The sequence below is a fragment of the Cyprinus carpio genome, chromosome B14 (assembly GCF_018340385.1).
Source record: "Cyprinus carpio isolate SPL01 chromosome B14, ASM1834038v1, whole genome shotgun sequence".
Classification (NCBI taxonomy): Eukaryota; Metazoa; Chordata; class Actinopteri; order Cypriniformes; family Cyprinidae; genus Cyprinus; species Cyprinus carpio.
Window position 1 is genome coordinate 6592743 of NC_056610.1, and position 19865 is coordinate 6612607.

The 19865-nt window shown below is 41.0% G+C and overlaps 1 protein-coding gene across 1 annotated transcript; it reads right to left on the reverse strand.

Annotated features, from left to right (window-relative positions):
- Nucleotides 1-811: 811 nt before the first annotated feature.
- On the reverse strand, nt 812-3165 carry LOC109092092. Its single transcript, XM_042737712.1, is given in 3 exon segments — nt 812-1411; nt 1414-2373; nt 2461-3165. Coding segments are annotated over 3 exon segments (2265 nt in total).
- Nucleotides 3166-19865: the final 16700 nt, after the last annotated feature.

A 19865-nucleotide genomic window follows, 5' to 3' on the forward strand; every position in this document is an offset into this window, starting at 1 on the left:
ATGATTTCATGAGGTCTTGTAAATGTTATGGTGTCATCGTATTCGTCTGACATTAGTTGTGCTGGTATGGGGCCTATGATAGGTACCGTTAGCTCAAAGTCGTGGAACGTCTGGTTGATGAGCTATCCCAGGTGACTGGCTTTGGGAATGTTGATGTCTTTGGCTGTACAGTTGTTTAACAACACATATACAGCACGAGATGACACTTCTATGAGAGGTGTGGCTTCCAAGGTCAGTCCTAGTTTTAGGCATGTCCTGGAGGGTTGGAAGAAGCCTAGCTTACTGTTGAGAGTTTGGCCAGGTCGCATGGAGTCGGACGCTGACACTCTTGCTGTAGGCAGGTATTGTAGCTTCTTGCTTATTGATCATTGCACATGCATCTGGCATTGTTTGACCAGATCGAAGGTTCTTGAGATTGACTGCAGTGGTCAGTTGGTGTGACAGGGGAGCCCATATGACGTCGTTCACGATGTCCACAAAGGCATTGAGCCGGACCATGATGTCTGCTCCAATGTAGATGTCATGAGGTAGGTTGGGGACAACGAGGAAGTAGTGACTCAGGTGTCTGTTGTTCCATCGTATGTCCACAGTGTAGATGATCTTGGAGGTAGCCATGGTTGTCGACAAGGGGCTAAGAGGGAAGCGGCTGTGCTTCGAGGCGTGTGGTAGGCTCCGATGTCTCTGCTTCAATGTTCTGAAAAGCTTCAGGCTGATAGCTGAGTTCTCCGCCCACAGGGCTAGTGCTGCGTCGGACACTGATGTATCGTGGACATTTATGGCAGTCATGATTCTAAGGGGGCCTGAGTCTGAGTCAGGCACCTGCAGTGAGCAGAGGAAAGGGTCCAGGTTCTTGCTGCTTGGAGTTGTTTGGCCCTGGCCTTGACATTGCATCATCAGTCAGTGAGTTGGCAGTGGTGTCTGTGTCTTGACACTGCGACTCGGAGTCTACTGACTGGAAGGGCAGAGGCTCACGGACTTGCGTCCATATCTTTAGGTGCTTAAAGTCTATTAAGGGCTCAAAGTGATTAAGCAGGTCCTTTCCAATGAGGAGTGGATACGTGTTGAGTGGTGAGATGTATACTGTGTGAACGAGGTCCATCGGTCCCACAGTTAGGTGAATTGGGGCCATATGTTTTAGTTGTAGGCCCGTATGGGAAAATGCTTGAAGGTTCAGCTCGCACCTTTGAAGTTTGAGGGTGCTATTAGACCTCTTTGTTCTTTCTTGGACTTCTTCGAAGAGTTCGGTCGACATTAGGGTGATGTTGGCTCCTGTGTCGAGAAGGGCTTTGACTTTGAAGTGGCGTTTGATGATGATGGAGAGATAAAACTTTCTTGCTATACCTTTCTCAATGAGGTCGCCTAAGAGCTGAGGGACTGGATTTTCAGCTTGGAATCTTTGTGAGGTTTTTTTAGTCGATTCCTTGGGCTGGTTGCTCCAGGGTGTGTTTGTCGATTTCCCTTGGAGGTTCCGTTGAATTCCCACGAGTTTTTCCCTCTTGAGCTTGGCTGATTCCACAATCTTTCCCAGTGATTCTCATGAGGCCTTGATGAGTCCCATGACTTCTCCCAGTGACGTCCAGGTGAGTGTTGTTGTCCATGCGGTCCATCCCAGCGGTTGTTCCTTTGTTTAGGTCGGGTACCAGCGTGGGAGTACCGTTCTCTGTTGGACAAGGGTGTGTTCCACTCTTTGGGTGACGGCTTGGCATGGTCTTGATATTGGGCGCCCTCTAGAGCCAGACCTTGACTTTGAGTGTTGAAGTCAAGAACTGCTGGGGTTTTGGCGCCCTTCTCTGAGGCCATCTTCTGTTTGCCATAGGCTTTGTGCGCCAAGTCTCGCAACTGTTGAGCTCTCATTGTCCGTGGACATGCAAGGACACCAAGATGGTGGCTTACCCCAGGATGAAGGTTTCTCAGGACGAGAGTTTTGAAATTCACATCCTCCTCCATGTTCTGTTCGTTGCGAGTTCCAAAGTATGCTCGTCTGAGTTGACTGTAGTAGGCTTGAGGAGATTCATGACGACCTTGTTTCATCTCCAGGGCAGCCACTAGTCCTTGTTTTGACTCAGGGTCAGCGAATTCTTTGATGAGGGCTTCTCTGAGCAGGTTGTAATCAGTCTTTGTGTGAGCAGGCTGCCATTCCAGGAAGCTGCACACTTCAGAGCTGGATGTTGTTCGGAGCAGATAGAGTCTATCTTTGTCAGTGACATTGGGTCTCATTTCCAGGTGGAAATCGATATCTTGCAGATAAGCTTGGATATCCTGGCTACCTGGCACACTTGGGGTGAATTTGCCAATGTTCCTGGGGAGCTTGTCGAGGTCTTTGAGGTCCAAGCCATGCGATGATCTGTGGCTGGCTGGAGCAGTTTCTTTTAGCTTTGTCGTGATGTAAAGTTCTTCAGAGGGAGCTGGTGTTTCAGTGCTGCCCCCTTCCCCTTCCCCTTCACGTGTCAGTCCAGAAACAGGGGACCCGGGCCTGCTTGGCAGGGGTGAGCCTGGTGCCCGTCGTGTCCTTGGAGGCTCAGGGTGTAGCTCATAGGCATGTCTGAGTTCCTCTCTGAAGCTGTAGGACTCCTCTTTGATGTAGTCCAGCTGTCGTGTTAGGCTGCTGATTTCTTTTCTTGACTCATCCAGGTGAGTTTCAAGGGCTTTAATTCTGCCGTTCTTGTCCCTGAAGTCAGCATTTGCCTTTTTCAGGAGCTGTTCCGCATACTGTAGCCTGTTGGAGAGATCAGCGTAGTCCACCTTGACTTGTTCCATTTCTTGTGTAGTAGCTGTTAGGGTTTCTTTTAGCCTGGTGATCTCCTCCTCTGCGCTTTGTTCCACTTCATCGGGTCCTTCCCGTCGTTCCTGAGCCTCCAGTTCTAGCTGCTTGACGCGTTGTTGTGCACATGTCAGCTCCTGCTGGAGATGGGCAGCGTGCCTGTTGCCTAGCTCGAAGGTGGTGATGAGTGTGTGGCTTAAGGAGCCTGTGATCTTGGCTAGTTCTTTGTGACTGTAGCTCTGACTTGGGTCTTGTCTCATGAGGCTTGTTATGTTGTCATCCAGCTGGTCCTGTGTCTGATGCTTCAGTGTTTCAGCAGCCTTGGGTAGGAGGCTGTCTGTTGCGACACTTAGCCATGTCTCGGGGTCCTCCCAGTGGCCAATAGGGTCTGTTGTGCGAGACATGTTTTGCCACGGTGAGGGAGATCTAGAACCTAGACTGACACAGACCTTGAAGAGGAGAAAACAAAACAAACCAAAACAAGGCAAAACAGAGGTGTAAGTGTGCAATGTCAAGTGTGGGTTGATGTTGAGTGTGTAATGGGCAGGTGAGTGTAGTTCTCAGCGATTGTGAATCTCTGGTGGGCGTGCTTCTAATTTGAAGTCTCTGTGGGGAAAATTAATAAGCACACACAGGTAGCATAGCTAGAGAACAGAGGGAGAAAAGAAGAGTAACAAACAGAGAAAGGAACAGAATAATATTTGGCTGCTTCCACTTTTCCTATAAAAGAAAGTTTTTTTTCTGTAAGGAAAGATTAGAGCCAATGGAAAGATGAGAGAGAAAGACAAAACACAATACCCTTTTCTGGTTGCAGAATGAGTACAATTAAATTTTCTTCTTTATTTTTTTATTTTTTGTTAAGTTTCATTTAAAAGGATGCTTCTAGACAGGGCTTTGGAAATGGGGATTTCTAAATACCAGGACTGTGATTGCTTTTAAAATCCTCCGGGGCAGAAGAAAAACAATAGAAATGACAGTATTGGTTTCTCAGCTGGTAGGATTGACAACCAAACACCAATTCGAGCATTTCAAGCTGCGTGTTCAATATTTGGCGAACACCTATCAGTCCTCTTGTTGACCTACTTTAGCCTTAACAGGGTAGGATCCCAGGGTGAGAAGGGAAGGTAGGGTGAGAGTCAGACAATTTTGAAACAAAGTGTTCAAGTTTCACAAAATTTCGTTAAATGTTTCTAAAGTTCTCTGCATTTATGATTCTCACAGGTACAAACCCAAAACGGCAGCAGTAGTCAAATCAGAAGAAGACAGCTGAGAGAGAGAGAAGAAGAAGAAGATAAGTTTTGCTCCCAGTGTTAGAATAATGACAGGGTGGTTGCGCTGTTGAGTCGATACACCTAGGGGTTGGTTTTACTGCATTAGCAGGATAACACTAAGTATTGAGGAAAACCCTAATTTTCCTTTTGTGGTTTTGCCACTAACAGGCTAAAGCCAAATGGGAAAACCTATGAAAATTTGGGCTGAGTTAATTAAATAACTGAAGGAGAGAGAAAAGAAGGCCTAACAGGTAGAACCAAAACTTAATTGCAAATGAAATTCAAATTTCAAATTAGAAAAAGTATTTCCTGGTTAAAATTGTATGATGTTATTGTTAAAATTGATAAAAGCAATTAAAATTAAATTAATCAATAAGTATCTGTAGCATATGGACTAGATCATGATAACACATTCATTCTAATATTCAGAAAGATTTTTAATCTACTGACTGACCTCATGTAAATCACAGCTTAGAGCCAATGAGTCTGCATCAAACAGTGCCATTGACACCTTTAGGGGCCTGTTTGAGCATCACCAGGAACACCTCTATATTCCTAGCTCGGACTCATAAGCTTCAAAGAGATCTTAATCAGCTTCAATGGCCAAAGCATGCAGAGGAAAAGACCTCACCATGCCGCTCGCACACACATACACACACACACACACACACACACTCAAACCTTCTTGCATTTAACTCAGGATGTAAGCCATTCCAAATGTATACGATATATTCCTGTGTGTTTGTATGTTTCCCAGCTCATATTAGCATAGTTATGATTCTCTAGTCGTGTTAGTTGACCTCTAAGTGCCTATATCCAAGCATAAGAATGTATCTTTATGTTTCTATCTGTCTTCCATATCTTTCTTTGTACCTAATTAAACCTCTCGGTTTGCCTTAGCTAAATATCTCTACTATGTGAGCCTAAAATGCATCATACTATTTGTACCATAGTTTGGGTTACCAGATAACCAGTTCATCACGCCATTTATAAAATATGCAAATCAGGTGTCATTGAGACAAAGAAACACTTTCCCGCTGAAACTATATGCCTTGTTATTGGTCAATCCAACCAAAAGGGGTGTTACCGGGAAACCAGATAAAAACCTCCTTCCACACCCAAAAGGCGCTTCTCTTAACTTGCGGTTCCCTGGAGACACCCATCACCTTGGACACCTCGCGACTCCCCTTCCGGGGAGTCCGATCTTCTGGCAGTTTTCAGCAACTTTGTTGATTCACTTCGGAGCAGTCAGCCCATGGATGAAATGACGAAGGTTTCACTCCTAACAGGATTCAACAGGAATCTATGCATTATACATGCACCGGGACAGTTTACTCAGCAACTACAGAACCAATGCAAGTAACCGCTTGTTAACTATTTAGATGCGCTTCTAGGCTTTGACCCCTTTTAATTAAGGTGATGAGATTCTTTGATGGTTCTTAACAGGTTGTGATTTAGTTTATGAGTAAATACTGCCATGACTCTCCACTCTCTTGCGCGTGAGCGCTCGCTTGCTTGCTCGCTCGCTCGCGCTCTCTCTCTCTCTCTCTCTCTCTCTCTCTCTCGCTCTCTCTCTCTCTCGGAGTGCATGCTGGGAGAAGTTTGAGAGTGGTGGTGGGTGAGACCTGAGCTGTGTGAATACACTTATTTTCTAAAATTTGAGTATCTTTTCCTTTCTATTTTCCTGCATGGTCTGGAGTTTGCTATTTTGAGCACCTTGTAGAAACTGCGCAGTGAGATGGCGTCTCACGAGGAGACGCCGTCGTTGTCACTGCGAAATGGTTTCAGGTACATACCCGAGGACGGCGTCTCGGTAGAAGACGTTCTCGTTTCCACTGGGGAAGAAGTCAGACATGAAAACATTGTGTCCGCCTCTCGTATGAACAAGGCTGTAGTGATTTTTTTGAAGGATCATAGCCTTGTTAATCGTGTGATCGAAACTGGTCTTGTTATAAATGAAAACCTTGTTCAGGTTATCCCTTTGTATGCCCCGTCTGCTAAAATTACTGTATCTAACGTTCCGCCTTTTATTCCTGATTTGCGAGTGGTTTTAAAACAATCCCTTTGGGTTGTAAACACCCGTCCTTGAAACACGTTAAGTCTTTTAGAAGACAAGTGTTTATGTTTTTGGATTCTCCAGAAAATTCAATGGATGTGTCTTTTCGCGTGCGACATGACGGGAGAACCTATATGGTATATGCATCAACTGGGCATTTACGATGCTATGAATGCGGTGACATTGGCCATAAAAAATTTACATGCCCACACCTAGAGCAAGCAGTGGAGAGCGGGCCTGGTGTCTCAGGTGAGGGAAGTGTGTCGGAGATTTCAGTTCAGGGGGAGGGATCCACATCGTGTATGCCGGTGAGTAATGATGATGCGGCGCCGTCCGCTACAAAAACTGTAGAGAAAGTTGCTATTATTTCCGATGGCAGAGATATTGATGTACATGTAAGCCAAAAGGTTAAATGTATCAGGAATGGTGTGCAGAACATTAGAGGTGATGAACAACAAGATAATAATGTGATGCAGACAGGACCCAGTTCCAGTAGTTGTGTGGAGGATGGTTGTATGCAGGCGAGTCAGAAAGATTTGTGTTCCAGTAATGATGCAAGTGTAATGGATGACGTATCAGATGATAATGGTTCTCTTGATTTTGATTGTGATTCACAAGCAGGTTCTGTGTGTGGACCTGAAGGCACTTCTCAAGATATGAATAAAGATTCCTCTTTATATACATTAGAGGAAATTAATAGCTTTCTTGATGACAGTTTTGGAAGACAAGTTAATATCAAAGATTTTTTTCCTGATGTGGAAAAATTTGAGAGATCTGTGGCCTTTCTTTATAAAAATGTAAGTCATGATCTGTTGAGTGAAAAGAAACGGTTTCGTTTGAAAAAACACATTACTTCCATTAGAAAATGCAGAAAGGTGGATAAAAAGAGAAAATTAAGAGCTTTTTTTTGTAAACAACTAACCATGCATCACGCGGTGTGTCCTTTTTTGCTGCTCTTTTCTGTTCTGTCTCTGTCCCTTCCTTACTTTATATATGGATTCATTGAGGGTGGGATCACTAAATATTAATGGAGAGAGGGATAGGCATAAAAGAGCCTTGGTGTCTTAAATAATGCATCAAAAAAAGTTTAATGTTGTTTTGTTACAAGAAACTCATAGCGATGTTGATAATGAAGTCGAGTGGGGAATGTGGTGGAAGGTTCATTATATCCTTAGTCATGGCACAAATCTGAGTGCGGGAATTGCTTTTCTTTTTATGCCAGACAAAAGGATTAGCATTGTGAAAACAGAAGAATTTGTAAAAGGTCATCTTGCTCTTGTCAAAGTTGTTATTGAAGGGGTCATTTTTTACTTCATAAATGTTTATGCACCAAACCTGGGACATGAAAGAATTATTTTCTTTAATATGTTGAGTAATATTTTAAAACAAGATTTTAGTGATTGGAAATATTATTATTGGTGGAGACTGGAATTGCACGGAAAAATTTACTGTTGACCGTGTAAATGAGGAGCCTTCTTCTATTTTTTTGTCAAAATTAATGAAGGAAGCTGAATTGTTGGATATGTGGAGAATTAAACACCCAGTAGAGAGACAATATACCTGGGTTAAAATGTCTGATAATCGAGTCAGTGCTGCCCGATTAGATAGAATCTATGTTTCAGAATCTTTTAATAATAGAATCATTGATTGTTGTATTTGTCCTGTGGGATTTTCTGATCACCACCTGGTGTTTATTTCAGTTAATATGGTACACTCTCCAAGAAAATCCTCATATTGGCATTTCAATGCTAAATTATTGCAAGATGTATCTTTTTGCGAACATTTTGTAACTTTTTGGAATCAATGGAGAACTAAAAAGGCAGATTTTGAAAATTTAAAGCAGTGGTGGGACGTTGGCAAAATTCATATTAGAACATATTGTCAACAATATACTGCATATTCCACTGTCATAGAAAGAGAAACAGTTCAAAGACTTGAAAAAGACATAGATTCTATAGAAACTGTTGCATTACAAAGAAATGATCAAACTATGATAAATAATTTGCAGCAGAAGAAGTCACAGTTAAGCTCTTTATTGAATGAAAGGGTGAAGGCAGCATTGGTAAGGGCACGGTTTACATCAGTTGCTGAAATGGATGCCTCAAGTACTTTCTTTTTTAATCTGGAAAGATCAGTGGCACAGCACAAACAAATGACATGCTTGCGCCTTCCTGATGGGAAAATAACCAACAATATTACAGAAATGCGTCGTCATGGCTTTTGATTTTTATTCTTGTCTATATAAGCCTGATGAATGTAACTCTGATTGTGCTGCACAGCTGTGTCAAGATCTGCCAAAAATAGACTGTAAATCAAAGACTGCTTTGGAAGCTAAAATTTATTTTCATGAACTCAGTGATGCTGTTGGACAGTTAAAACCTTGCCGTTCTCCTGGCATTGATGGACTGACTTCTGAATTTTATAAACATTTTTGGAAATACATTGGTATGGACCTCTTTGGAGTATTTTGTGAAAGTTATAGAGATGGGTTTTTACCAACTTCATGTCAACGTGCTGTATTGTCTCTTTTACCAAAAAAGGGAGACTTAACTCTCCTAAAAAACTGGAGACCTGTCGCCTTGTTAACAACAGAATACAAACTTCTATCTAAATGTATTGCTAACAGACTTAAGAAGTATCTACATTTCATAATCCACCAAGACCAAACCTACTGTATCCCAAAACGATCAATAATGGACAATCTTTTCCTGGTGAGAGATGTATTGGATATTTGTAAAACATATAATGAAGAGATTGGAGTATTAACATTAGATCAAGAAAAAGCATTTGATCGTGTAGACCATAACTACCTCTTTAATTTACTTGAAAGTTTTGGTTTTGGTAAAAAATTTATAAAATGGATACAACTTTTATATACTGGAGCTTCTTGTATGGTTAAGCTGGGTGGTGGCTTAAGCAGGCCCATTTCAGTTTCAAGAGGTATCAGACAAGGCTGTCCCTTATCAGGGCAATTGTACAGTATTGCAATTGAACCTTTTTCTCCTTCACATACGAAAAAGTTTTAACTCGCTTTTTCAATACCTACTATGCCTCAGGTTTCAAGAAATTATGGTTACTGCTTATGCTGATGATGTCACAATTTTTGTCAATGATCAAAATGATATTGATGTTTTAATTAAGACAATTGACATGTATGAAAAGGCATCATCGGCCAAAGTAAACTGGGAAAAGACTGAAGCCTTTTGGGCAGGTTATAGAGGTTTAAAAAGGTTTCCAAAACTACCCAGTAATTTAACTTGGAACACAAGGGAACTAAAAATTTTGGGTGTGTTTTTTCTGAGGAGTATCAAAAACAGAATTGGGAAGGAGTATTGGAGAAAGTGTGCACCAGATTGTCGAAATGGAATGGAGATGGCTGTTGCCACAGATGTCTTATAGGGGGAGAGTTTTAGTTGCTAATAATTTAGTTGCTTCTGCTTTGTGGCACAGATTTATTGTGCTACAGCCACCTGCTGGATTAATTCAAGAATCCAAAGGAAACTAGTGACATTCTTCTGGTCTGGACAGCATTGGGTTCGTTCAGCTATTCTTTTTTTGCCAGTTCAAGAAGGGGGGCAAAGTCTTGTGGACATCAAATCTAGACTTCTGGCATTTCGCCTGCAAGCTGCTCAAAGACTGCTGTACACCAATGATATTGCTTGGCTAAATACAGCAGTTGCATTGTTAAAAAAGGCAAAAATATGGCAATTGATAGACACTTGTTCCTAATGGACTTAAATGAAACAATTTTAATAGATCTGACCCCCTTCTACAGGTCTATGATGGAAGCTTGGAAAGTATTTTGTGTGTCAAGATCAGTTGAAATGAGTGCAGGTCATTGGCTTTTTGAAGAACCATTGTTTTTTAATCCATTTTTACCCTCTAGATATTTATGCTCTGCTAATGTGACATCACGACTGATAACAGCTGGATGTGTGAAATTGGGCCATCTTCTAAGTATCAGTGTAGACAATCTGAGTGAGAGAACTGGGATAAAATCTACTCGATTTTTGAAACAGCTCACTGATGGAATGCTTGGACAACTGAATTTTGATCAACGATCATTCATTAATAATTCTAATCATATTAATGAATGGAAAACTGGATCTGAATATATTTTTCCAACCTTAATGGTAACTGCTAGTTCAGGACAATGGCAGGAGGAGGAAAAACCTTATATTGTCTTTCAGTACTCCTCAACTGGGCAGTTTTGAGTCTGCTGAGAAGACGGCATTATATGTGACTTGTGTCAAAGTAACCAATGCACAATTTTTGTCTGGAGTGACTTCATCTAGATGGACTGAATTTTTTAGAGATAATACCTCCCCCAAAGGCTGTTGGCGGTCATTGTATAAACGCCCAATTGACAAACGAACAGGCGATTTTGTAATGGAGAATAGTTCATGGCGCAATAGCAACGAATAGACATGTGGTGCACCTCAATCCAAATACAACAGAGGGATGTCCTTTTTGTTCTGAAAGTGAAACTGTTTTTCATTTGTTTGTGCAATGTCCACGGCTGGGGAATTTGTTCACTGTCTTAACCCAATGGGCATCAGCCATAGGTGAAGATTTTTCTTATCACCTGTTTATATGTGGACCAAAATACTCAGTTAGTCACAAAAACGCTTTGGTTTTATTAAATTACGTGTTTGGTATTGCCAAGTTGGCTATTTGGAAAACAAGGAAAAATAAGATGTTGGGCAAAGACAGTTTAGATCCCTTGTTCATGTTTATGGGGTTGGTGAAATCAAGACTTAAGATTGAATATGCATACTATAAACTTGTAGGATGCTTGCCAATGTTTGTAAATATATGGGCTGTAAATGAGGTACTATGCACAGTTAATGAAAATGATGATTTAGTGGTCAGTTTTTAACTATTTTGTTGTGATCGGCTAAATGTTTCAATTGTGATTTATGAATTGTATGAATGTAAAAGTGTTACACAGTTTGGTTTTACCTATATGGTATAAATAAAGGAATTTAATCCTCTCTCTCTCTCTCTCTCTGCTGTGCGCTCTCTGCAGTGCGCTCTCTCTCTCTCTCTCTCTCTCTCTCTCTCTCTCTCTCTCTCTCTATCCATGCCTTCTTTGCGTTGGCATCTATGTTTATTGTGTGTATGTTTGTGTCTAGTCAGATGTTGCATGTTCCCCTGTAGTGTAGTTTAATAAACATCCATATGTATTCACACTTGGTTGTCTGTGTTTGCTGCTCACACAACGAGGTCACTTTAACGTTCCGGTTTCGTTACATGCTCTGGGAGCAATGTATTAATAGTAAAATTATTTTTCGTGGCCAGAGAAATAATTTTACTTGGAGTCAATAAATGATTAACACTGTCCGGCCTGTGGACGAACAAATCATTTTATTGTACTATTAATGATATAATGCTACAAGTAATTCCTGAAGATGAAGTGTAGTTAATAATAACCCGTTATGATTAATTATGTACATCTCACTTTGAGCTAATTTGTTACATATCTTGAAACAGAGTAGCCCAAACAATACTTAACTGCAGAAGAAATTAAAATTTCAAAGCAATATTGACAGTTCAAGGATTAAAATCTCTAATGTTGTTGTCATTAGATTATAAGAGCAATTATAATTCAATTATCAGTAAATATTATTGCTATGTGAAAGCAGGAACTGAACATAATTTATTAAATAAAAAAAAAAAAACCTAAATCTATACATTAATCATGAAATGAAATCAAAATTTCAAAACCATAATTTACTTAGATTACTAATATCTGCTGATGTCATTAAAATTATAAGAGCAGTTATAGCTGAATTAATCATTAAAGTAATGAGAACCATTAATTAATTAATAAAACAACAGTGTTTCTTAAGTTGTAAGTTTATTAAGTTTTGCATCTGTCACGTTCTTTTCAATGGGAGGAGAGGAGAAGAGAGAGATTAATCAATGTAAAAGAGAGAGAGGAATGAGGTTGAGAGGGAGTTAAAGTTCAGATGTAACAGAGGTAAAGTCACTTCAACACTGCAAAACACACTGCATTTAGGCCCACAAAAATGCTATGTGCTAACCTCTAGCCTTCAATGCTACTAGCTTTGCATATGCTTCAATGCAAAAGCGTTAGCTTTAGTTAGCTTAGCTCATGCTCGGCTATTTGTTTACAAAACAGCTCAAATTACCCTGGAACAGGTTTTCATAGGACTTCTGGGTTACGGCTGTTACTATGGCGACGTACACTGCAATAAAGATAACTTGCTCTGCTACGCACAGTCTATTGGTATACACAGTTTAAGCATGTCGTAAGAGATGTCGGCGCATCTCACACCGAACAACCAAAAGCACTATTTAGATGGTTCAGCGCTATAAGATAACAATCTCATCTCGTTAGAGTGAAGTAAACTAATCTACAGATTTACTGCAATTAATAAATACGTTATTGAGATCTCGGCGGATCTCTTTGTGTCAGTCTATTTACACAGACAAAAACACATCTGGATTTAATTACTTGATCAAGATTTCACAATTCTCCCATAAAATAACGTTTGGACACTCTCTCTGAGCACCGCATTCCAACGTTCACTAGTTTTAGTGAATTAAATGGCAAAAGAACATTAATTAGCTAAGTTAATGTCTCAAACCACCCCGGGAGATACATAGACAGATTTGGAAGTGGAACATGCACAAACAAATCGAACTAAGAAGGCCTTTTTAACAGAAAGGAAAACGAGGAACACGCTTGCTTCTTTCTTGTGCGCTTTAGGGCGACTTATTTTGTCTTTTTTTTTATTTTGTCTCGGCAGACATTAAATGTTTTACTTCAGTTGAACTTTAAACAACAACTCGAGTTTTAACTTCATTCATTCACACACTGGGCATGCCATGATAAAGTACCCAGTAGCACAACAAACTGTTTCTCTGTCTTTGATCTATTCTTCCAGATAAAATAGAACAAATACAACACAAATTAGCTCTTTTCTTTTAAAGAGGGGAATCAAATCTAAAGATTCGAATTGATTTAATTGAGCTGATTCCAAATTTTAGCTTTTTTCTTTTAAAGAGGGGAATCAAATATAAAGATTTGAATTGATTTAATTGAGCTGATTCCAAGTTTAATTAGTTTATACTTCATAAACGGTTCGTCCAGGGAATGTTAAAATCAGTATATCTTAAACAGTTCTGTTTATACTGCTTCGTGGCCAACTAGCAGATAAACAAAATGATCATTTATAAGCTATGAGCTGGGTAGCACAGGATCTGGGCAAAGTTTTAATCACGACCCAAGACAATGCTTCTTTATAAATGAAACAAATTTATTGATCTACTTTTAAGGTTACATAGAACTACTCTAACGAACACACATACACACATACAATTATTGAAGATGAGGATTAACGAATTTGAATGAAGTCCCAAGGTTCTAGTAATGGTTGCTAGTTTTAGATCGCACCAAGAGAATCACAAAAGCAAAAGATTTGTCTTATCTTTACTGCTTAAGATCAGTTTGCCCCAGCTTCACAGACAGAAGGTTTGTTTGTTATACTTGCATTTGCGGGCTGAAGAAGTCCTTGATGCGGTTGAGTTGGCTGGCGATTTGTCATCTGGATGACTCTTTGGGATTCACTTGGTGAGATGACTAGGGGTTTTCCTTGTAACTGCGGAGTCGGGCGTAGTTGCCTTCGTTACGGATAGTGAAGCACTGTAAAGTTCTTCTGAGAGTTTCGTTCCTCGGCTTTAGACTTTGAAGATTTCGGCAGTCAAATGTGGGTTTTCAACGGATTATTTGGAGTTCTGGATGACTTGATCGCTCAATGGTACAGCGCGGTGAGCACAAATAGCTAAAAAGCCCAAGGGTCCACGAAAAGCAAGCCAAGATCTGTTCATGCCATTTGGTTTTAAAGTGAGCCAATTTCGTCCCTCCCAGAAGCGACTGTCCCAATTGGACGCTGTTGCAGGGCTTAGCCACGCCCCGTTACGGCTTCCTTTCCATGCAGAAATGTAAAACTCTGTGTTAATTCATCACGGTGGAAGGTAGGTACTTTGGAGCGGGGGTTATTTTGTTAATAACTTCTTATAAGTTTCTTAAGTGTTCTGCGTTTAGTACGATTCCAGGATTTCACCATTTCATTTCATACCAAAAGCATTTGCCACATAAAAGCAAACTTTCATTCAGCACTAAACTTTCCCATAATCTTACACATAATTAACAGGCTTTTATCTAGGCTGAAACTAAAAAGGGGGTATTTAAAACATGGTTGTTTTAAACGTGTGCACACCCGACCGAGTACAAATAAAAACTACATCAAGTTCAAGCCATATATTTAAGACATAACACACTATTATTGTTGAATAGTAGTTGTCCCTTCCTACTTTTTAAATGATTGTCTTTTGGCTTTTGGAACTCTATCTAATGTTATAGGAGTTCTATGATCCTTTGTTGTACAAAAAGGAAACAAAAAAAAAAAAAGCAGCGTTTTTTGCTGGAGAATAGTTAGAGGAAAGGAGAGGGAAAGTGGGGACAGTCCTGAGGTGTTCTGTCGCTTGGAAACCTTTCCGATTCAATGTTTCTTGGTTCAGGTTAAATGTTTCATCGCCCCCCAGTAGTAGCAGTGTGGTCCTTTGATCTTTTGTTTTTTTGGAGGAGAGGAGAGGCCTGGAGGGGCTATACTAGCTAAATTACTCTCGTTACTGGTGAAAACATGAATGAAGCCGGCTGGTAGCAGGGGAGGAGACCAATCAACCATTGCGGCATGGCTCATGGATGGTGCATGGTGTTCTAAAACAAAACTGGGTTGCGTCTTTTGGATTTACCACCATTCTGGTTCGTGATCACCTGCTCTAGACGTACTCTTGAGACAAATTTTGGGTGTTGCCTCTGGTTAACCCCTTTGATCAATTTTACGACTCTCTTGCAAATCAAAAATGGTTAGGAGGAGAGACTACTTTAGATGGTCTCTGGAAATGTTAGAGGTTTCCAACAGCTCCTCACGTGGTGGATTCACGCGATTTACTTGGTGGTCTGTTCGACAGGGTCCCTAGCAGTTATCGTCTAAGTTGTTGGGTCAGAATTGGTCCATTTCAGATCTGTACTGTTTTCAAGGGTGGTCTTTCAAGAAACTTATTTCAGCATTCTTGTCTCTGATGTCATTCTTGGTTTTCTCTAGTAGCTGTTCAGCATACTGGAGTCTGTTTACCAGGACTTTCTGGGCAGCCTTTGCATGTTGCTGTTCGAGCTGAGCTGCTGCCAGGGCGCTTGGAGCTTCTTAACCTTGTTCTGTTGTTTCCTGCTCCTATCGTTGGGTGCTTTGAGTTGATCTTGATTTTCACTTCCAGCTTGTCGATGCAGCGTTGGAGCATGTGTCAGCCTCCTCTTGAAGGTGGGGTGATGTGCTTGTCGTATCAGTTTCAGCTGGTGTGTAAGGCATAGCTTAGGGAGCAGGTGATCTTGACTAGCTCCTCTGGGTCCGGTCCTGGCTTGCATTTTTTGTTGTCAGGATATGATTCTCAGGATTAGGACTTATTATTAAAAATAATAAAAGTTTCAAGGGTCTTGGGGGTGAGGATGTCTGTCCATGGCCCTCCCAGCAATGTTTACGACATTTTCCCCTGGGCAATGGGCGTCTGGAGTCAGCGCCATGTTGGCACGCTGACTGGGGAGAAGAGAGACTGACACAGATCTGGCGTGGAAAGTATGAAGCTCTATGTGTGGTGGGACAACTAAGTGTGTGTGTCAGTGATTGTGAACCACTAGTAAAAGGTGGTGATGACTGTGCTGGTCTCAGAAGTGTCCTAGGTCGCACTGGGATTGTGGAAGGCTTCGCCACTCTAATGAGGAAGAGGGAAAATGCGGAAAAAGAGTGACGTGAAAAACCAAAATTACAGATGCTAAGCAATCAAGTTTTATATTTAGTTGTAAACAATAGATTTAAATCTCTGTTTTAGACAAAAGGAATACAATTATAGATGCTGAGATCGACTTTTCTTGTCTGTCGTGACAGAGTTGACACCTTACAGTTGTGGACTGCTCCTCCAGGGAGGCTGCGAAGGCAGCCAGTTGTGTCAACACTTATCTCTATTAAATTTGATCCTCAGTGTTGAGATGAGATGTTAAAACTCTGGATTGCATTTCCAAATGTAGGGAGGTTTAGGAAGGATAAAAAAGGAGGGGTTGATTACAATCAAATTCATAATGATGATTTGTTTTTCTTTGACAACATTGTGTATTCTATTCACATAGAATGGATTGATGGTTCTTACAGGCCCATACACGTGAAAAGTGAAGAGGAAAGAAAGACAGGAGAGAAGGGAGTAAGGAGGATCAGTAAAGGTGAGAGTGCGATCGGGTCCACTAGCAGGACGCTGCTTGCGGTTTATGGCCAACTACGCGTAGGTGTGGTTTTTAGTTGCTGGGGGCAAACTAATCAAACAAAACTAACAATTTAATGAAAGAAGGAGTTGTCTTTTAAATTTATTTTGAAACTCCGTTAGTAAGAGATAACATTGTCTCCTAATTAAGGGCTCAAAAGGTAGTGTCTTTTCTAAGCTAGGATATACAGAGGAAAGAGAATGGTAAGAAAGTAAAATTAAAATAGTAATGTAAATTGGCAAAATAATCGTCAGTGATATTCTGAAGGAGGACAAAACAGGACCAACTCACAAGAGGGTATGTGAATAGCACAAGTGATACCACCACTAGGGAACACAGTAAACAGAGACAAACAGCTAGGGAAGGCCACTAGACATCAGCATCAGACAATCAACTGGCATAAATACTATGGCGAGCAGGGGGTGCGACAAGACCAGGGGCTGATGGAGAAGACCACCCAACAAGGCACATAAGAGCAGGAGCTCAGATACTTGACTTGACCACCGACTCTGAGCAGCTCAAGTGCGACAGGCAGGTTAGAACCAGTTGGCAGGGACAACAGGAACAGATTCAGGAACTCTTCTAACAACACAAGACAAAGGCCTCCACAGAAACCACAACTTTAAACCCAAGACAAGGGGAAAATATGAAATCAAAAGAAGAATGATAAAGAGGGGTAAGTAACAAAATATAGGTAATAAGGAAATAAAGTACCAATCGGGAAACCCAACAACTCGTAGATCGAATATAAAGTCATATCAAAACAAAATACCAAGACCAGAAAAGTCAGGATTAAGTAAGAACTGAATAAATAGTGAAGAAGAAATAAGCAAAAAGCAAGAACAAGAGAGATTGCACAAAACAAGGAGCAAGACAAGAACCATGGGAAACTACAAAGGCTAGACAAAACAGTGTAGGCCACAAGCCAACCAGGCAGAGAGACAGAGACAGAGACAGAGGACAGAGACAAGAAGACCAGAGACAGCAGGAGGGAGAAATGACCACGATACCAGCAACAGTGTACTGAAAAGGGTAAGGCACACCTATAAATAGGGAGGGGACAACACATGAGGAACAGGTGAGCACAATAGACAACAAAGGGTGTAACAAGAGGGTGTGGTAATGTAAAAAAAGGGGAAACAAGGAGGAGGGGGCGTCTAAAGGAGGAACATGGCCGAGGGGGGGGGATAAGGGAAAAAAGTCAAATAAGGGCCCCCAGCTGGGCGAGAAACAAAGGGAACTATAGACAACAAGAAGAAAAACACAAAAACAAACAAGTGTCAGTGCCAAAAAAAACCCCTGACTACTACCCCACTTGCCCACTCGACCTACGGCCGCCCCCCTACCCACTGGCTCTACCCAGTCATAGTTTGCAAGATAGATATGAAAAGTGCAGGGGGTGGAGCGGTCTTGTGGGCCGTGGGGGGGCGGGGGGTGGGGTGGAAAGTCAGGCTAGGTCATAACGCGGTTAGCACTGGGCTTGAGCAGACTGTTCAGGAACATCTTCAAGAGGTCATGACAGGGGAGAGTAGTAGACTTGGGGTACAGCCTCCACAGGTCGATGGTGAAACATGACTACGCTGGAAACCACACTCTATGAGGGGACTCGTCAGAAAGCAGCAGATAGCTGGGTCTGGTATAGATGTTGCTTAGTCAATGAGAATTTGACTTTGCGGCATCGTCAATGAACCTGTTATCATGTGAGTGAAAACGAGACGAGACTCCAACGTAAAATGTTTGGTCATTGTGGACGATACTGACTATAATTAAAATGTATAATGCAATATTGTTGACTAATAAAAATGAGACTTCCTAAATGTGGTTTACCAAATAAAAAATGATGCTAAAATGTCTCTTCATTTCTCGTTTGTTGACCAAAAACGAGACGAAATGTTATAAACGTTATTTCGTCTCGTTTAGTCTCGAGTTATTATTATTTTGCAGTATTTCTGTTTCCCATGTCTCACTGCGTGCAGACGCGGTCCGACCGTCACTTCCTCAAGCCCCACTCGCGGGGAATTATTTAGAAGATGACAACAAACAAAGTTAAGATTTAGGGGGGATTTTATACTTTCGCCTGGCCTCCGCTGACTGCGGGGGAGCGCCACCTTCCCCATACCAAACGGGACGAAGCTTTTATACGGTGCGCGATGAGTTCCGCCATTTGTAAATATTTTCTTTGAGAAACGACAAGGGCCGATGGTGGAGTAGTCCTCTACAAACACTCGGAATAACAGTGAGAAGTCATGTGCCATGAGAAGTATTGTGAGAATGACGTTGAATGAATTCATTAATTGTCTTTAAGCACGAAAAACTGAAAACAATCTATTAGATAAGATTTTAAAGCGCATAGTTGTAGAGAAGTGAAATATCAGCTAATATCCGATTATGTGGCTTATTGTATTGATACAAATAAAAATAAAAAACGTACGTTCAATAAGAAAGCCGGTGGACCAACGTCATGGCAAACTTTGTTATGCGCCAAAAAAAAAAAAACGTGTTTTCCGTCAAAACGCACCTGATTGGGGTTTGAACGTTCACAATTTAAACTGCTTCTGTTTCCCACAAACGCCGGCACGGCACAGGCCGTGCAGGTTCGGCTGATGCGAGCTAGCTATTTGTAAAAAAAGTTATACTAAAGCTGGTGGTGCACACCGCCCACGTGAGAAATTTATTCGCGCGAACTCCAAAGCGAACTTCCTAGCCCACGCAAATGTGGCGTCATTCTTTTCTGCGCTCACCTCAACAAGCGAAAATTTGGACAACGTGCCGTATAAATCCAACCTAATCACAGAAAAGCTGTGTCCCAAACTTTAGTGCATCTGCTCCTTTTTTTTTTTTTTTTTTTTTTGTTAGTTACAAACAACACATAACAATAGGCACATAAATGAATTATAACCATAAATAAATAAGGAGTACATACATAAATGAAAACATCCAAGTGGGGTCTGCAAAGTACAGCAAGGTCTAATTAACAAGCATCTCAATTCATAGGAAAGCATCACTTCAGTTGCATGTTACCCATTTCATTCAGGCACGTGGGTTTTTTTGTACAAGGTTCTTTTGAAAATAAATATCCGCACAAGTCTTCAGCGCTTTTACAGTTCTTTGAAAACTATGGAGTCCCAAGTATTCTTGCACTCTCACTCTCAAACACAGGAAGGAAATAAAGGGTTTAGAGCCCCTCTGAACTTACAATTTGGGATGTGAGTATTTAGCAAAGTAGCAATATAAAAGATTTTAATAAGGAAATACTTTCCTTCCTTGTCCGTCTGTAAGGTTGACCACACCCAACGAAACCAATCTTTAAAGCAAAAAATGAGGAAATCCATAATGAAAAAGGTATGGATAAAATTCAAGGAAAAGACATCTGACCAAAAGTTTTTCTGGTTCTATGAACCGGTTTCCAAAAATAAACCATGTAGTGGTTACAGATTA